Here is a 4,052-nt window from a genome sequence, read left to right as displayed (position 1 = left end):
TATACTACTCGTACTACTTTTACCATATCTTTGTGGCAGAAATAGTAAGAGTAGTATACTAGTATGCGGTTCCACTATATTTCTATTTACTTTTTTTTTTTTGCTCTAAACACAACAGAATCACATTTAAATTGCTTTAGAAGCAACTGATGAAAATGGCCAAAATAGAGTGAATTTTTTTCTTATTTTTTTTTTTCTTATAGTGAGTTTAAGTACTAGTTCACCAAAAATGGAAAGTCTGTCATTATTTACTCCCGTCCCCCCGCGTCATTCAAACCTGTATTTCATTGATGCACAATTTACAAGAATCTTCATGCAACTCTTTTCTGCAAGAACAACAGTTCATACTGACTATAACTTTCAAAATGATAAGAAGGACAATAAATATGCCATGAAGGCAGTCCAAATGATGCGTATGCTATTTTTATATTGCTGATGAATTCAAAGCGCATACTATTATACTACTCTTACTATTTCTGCCATAGAAAGATATGGTCAACATAGTACGACTGGTATACTAGTATGCGGTTCTGAAGTCTTCTGGAGTCATATGATACTTGCTGTGAGTTTTATTCAATGAAAATTCACAAAGCATCAAATGAATTCAGAAGACTTGCAGTATAGTGCATGCATCATATGAACAACTGTTATGATGCTTTCTTTTTGTCACTATGAACTATTGTGAAAAATTCCAGATACAAAAATAACACCATATGGGTTTGAAACGATACGAGGGTGATTTAAATAATGACAGTTTTCATTTTTCACTTAATTATTTCCACTTCCTGATTCAGTTGTGATCAATCAGGAAGCGTCTTTTTAAATCACTCTGTGAATGACTTATATTTATACTGTGTGTTCTTATTAAAACATGTTCTAATAAAAAACAAGCTTCTGCTTTTAAAGAAATACTAGTGCTTGTTTGGTTTAAATCTCTAAATCACGGAAACTGACGATTAGTTAGTAGGACAGACGAGTTAAGTGAAATTCGCATCACATCCCTTTCGCTGCCTGGAGGAAGTAGTTTCATGTCCTAGTCGTTCCATCAGTCACAAAGGCTCCTGATCTCCATACTAAACCACGAGCTGCAACACAGCCGTATATGATGATGATTCTTTCGCACTACTTTTAATAACTCAATTCATTTAAGCGCTGAGCAGAAAATCGTTCTTCTCTCTTATTTCATGCCACCTGTTCTACAGTGCTGCGTTTAACAATCGACAAGCACATTAGTTATGCGGTTCATTCTGTGCTGTAATTAGAAAAACAGCGAAACGTGTGCCCGCTACATTCATTAGACTGCACAGGAACAAAATCCAGCAGGGAAATGCAAATGTTTGGGCAGACTCTGCAAAGCTCATCCATGGGAATTTGCTGTGTAGATCTCGCTCATCGGCTGCATTTTAAAGACGCTGAGCAGAACGAGTCGAGCACAGCAGTTGCATGAAAGATTTAAGTCAACATGAAATCAACACTGACCCTATTTACTGTCTTATAACGTTCCTGAATAATTCATCATTGCTATCCCAATGATGCAGGAGGATGCTGACATTTTCAACCACCTGTGAAATAGAGACACTTTACACAATGGATGAAGGCTCGTTTTGCTCGCAGATACGTCAGATTATGGAGGTAAAAAGGGTTGAGAACTGTGTTTGACTAACAGGTTTGTGATGAGTTGTGCAGCAGAAATCAGGAGAGCAAGGCGTGTGATTGCACTGACTGTGAACTTGATGAAGGAATGTTTATATTAGACTCGACTGTCCTGTAGAATCTCAACCTCCCACATTCTCACTGTATTTCCATTCGGCTCAGAGAGAGACGTTCTCTAAACCTATGGTTATGACTGACACAATCAATGACACATTCGTGGGTATATGAAACCATGTACTGGTCATATTTCACTTCAAAATCAAGTTTTATTTGGAATTAAGAAATTGAAGCTTTTTTGCTTTGTGATAGTATCATGACAATTTTTTATTATTACTGTGTAAAATTGTGTTTAAATGTGTAAAGTAACATGTAAAGTGTTGTTATTTTTTTTTAAAATGTAATACTCCACTTATAAAACAATGTGACTAGTACAGGTATGTCATACGGTGATACTTTGGTATATCAAATGGTAAGGATTTTTTTTTATATACAGTACCGGTCAAAAGTTTGGAAGTCTCTTTTTTCTTTTCTTTTTTTTCTTCTTTATTTTACCAGGTAAAAAAAAAGAGAGATCTACAGCTTTTGATCTACAGTACCGGTCAAAAGTTTGGAAGTCTCTATTTTTTCTTTTTTTCTCTCTTTATTTTACCAGGTAAAAAAAAAAAAAGAAGAGAGGTATACAGTTTTTGGAAGTCTCTTATGCTCATCAAGCCTGCGTTTATTTGGTTCAAAAATACAGAATAAAACTGATATTCTGAAATATTATTACAATTTGAAATAATGGTTTTCTATTTTACTTTAAAATATAATTTATTTCTGTGAACAAAGCTGAATTTTCAGCATCATTACTCCAGTCTTCAGTGTCACATGATCCTTTAGAAATCATTCTAACTACTGATTTATTATCAATGTTGGAAACAGTTGTGCTGCTTAATATTCATTTTTAAAGTTTAAAAAAACAACAGCATTTATTCAAAATCTTTTGTAACAATATACACTAACGTCCAAATGTTTGGGGTCAGTAATTTTTTTCTTTCTTTAAAAAAAACATTTTATTCAGCAAGGATGTGTTAAATTGTTTTAAAAAAAGTGATAGTACAGATTTATATTGTTAGAAAAGATTTATATTTTGAATAAATGCTGTTCTTTTTTTAACTTTTTATTTATCAATCTTGAAAAAACTATCACAGGTTCCAAAAAATATGAAGCACCACAACTGTTTCCAACATTGATAATAAATCAGCATATTAGAAAGATTTCTGAAGGATCATGTGACACTGAAGACTGGAGTAATGATGCTGAAAATTCAGCTTTGCACCACAGAAGTAAATTATATTTTAAAATATATTAAAACAGTTAATACAATATTGTCTATTTTAATATATATTATACTATTAATATAGTAATATTTCTAAATATTAGTGTTTTTTCCTGTATTTTTTATTGAATAAATGCAAGCTTAATAAGCATAACAGACTTTCCAAAACATTAAAAATAGTAATGTTTTTAACCTTTTGACGGGTACTGTATGTAATAGTATTAAATGGCAATATTAAAACAACATTAAAGAGAACTTGATTATAAAACGCATAATCAAAAACAAATGAGTGCATTTAATCATTTTTATCTTTTCCTCGCTGAATAATGAATTATAGAATGTACGGAATATTTGGGTCATTAAAAGCAATTTACGAACTATACAAATGTAAATGTCTAAATGTCCTGAAGACGCCTGGCTCTTATTATAAGGCAAGGCGGAGCTCTACATATGATTGACAGTTAATGCAGCCAGTTAAAAGCGAGACGTCCGTTCGACGGCCAATAGCTGTCTCGCGGGGGCGGGGCTAACTCAGGGTTTTATCCGCACTCTCGCCAAACGAAAGGAGAGAATCCCAAAAAATGACATCCACATTTCCAGAGGAAAACCGCGGCGTTTAGAGACGTTGTCCTGAAGTTTCCCTCGCCTCGTCACATTATTGCGGATTACATTGTCTCCAGATATGTAGTCATTAGACTTTGGAAATGCATATTTAATACAGAAGGATATAGTGTTTGCACACAATTGTTATCTACGCGTCTAATTTACTCCCTGATTTCAAACTCATGTGTGATTTAATGCCAGCGGCTCAACCTGCCGAAAAAATCGGCAAAATGAAGAAATTAAGAAGAACTTTGTCGGAGAGCTTCAGTCGCATCGGTGAGTGTCCATCATCCATCGCTTTTATTGTACACGAGCTCATCATTTCTGCAGGACAGTCCTTGGAAAGTTTGTTTTCACTGTAAATGACCGTTTTTATGCTTCAAGCGACGCTTTTGTACGGTAAAAGAAACGCAAACGAAACAACTGAACTGTGCTTGTGCAGATGTTGTTCATGATGCGGCTGAGCTCTTCACAAACC

General features: G+C 34.2%; 2 protein-coding genes across 3 annotated transcripts in view; one reads left to right on the top strand and one right to left on the bottom strand.

Moving 5' to 3' along the window:
• xrcc1 (X-ray repair complementing defective repair in Chinese hamster cells 1) overlaps window positions 1–4,052 on the bottom strand; it is a 68,805-nt gene that overhangs the window by 59,269 nt on the left and 5,484 nt on the right. The gene's annotated exons all lie outside the window — the stretch shown is intronic.
• The window catches only part of cdk14 (cyclin dependent kinase 14), a 160,778-nt gene continuing 160,254 nt past the window's right edge, over window positions 3,529–4,052 (top strand). For both annotated transcript variants that reach the window (XM_056259470.1, XM_056259471.1), the window contains exon 1: window positions 3,529–3,850. In XM_056259470.1, coding sequence (XP_056115445.1) covers window positions 3,757–3,850 — 94 coding nt within the window. In that variant the 5' untranslated portion in view covers window positions 3,529–3,756. The remainder of the gene's footprint in view (window positions 3,851–4,052) is intronic.

Source organism: Rhinichthys klamathensis, unplaced genomic scaffold (genome assembly GCF_029890125.1).
Source record: "Rhinichthys klamathensis goyatoka isolate OS25496 unplaced genomic scaffold, OSU_Roscu_1.1 h1tg000168l_1, whole genome shotgun sequence".
Classification (NCBI taxonomy): domain Eukaryota; kingdom Metazoa; phylum Chordata; class Actinopteri; order Cypriniformes; family Leuciscidae; genus Rhinichthys; species Rhinichthys klamathensis.
The sequence above is the reverse complement of the archived record's forward strand: the minus strand, read 5'-3'. Positions and strand labels throughout refer to the sequence as shown.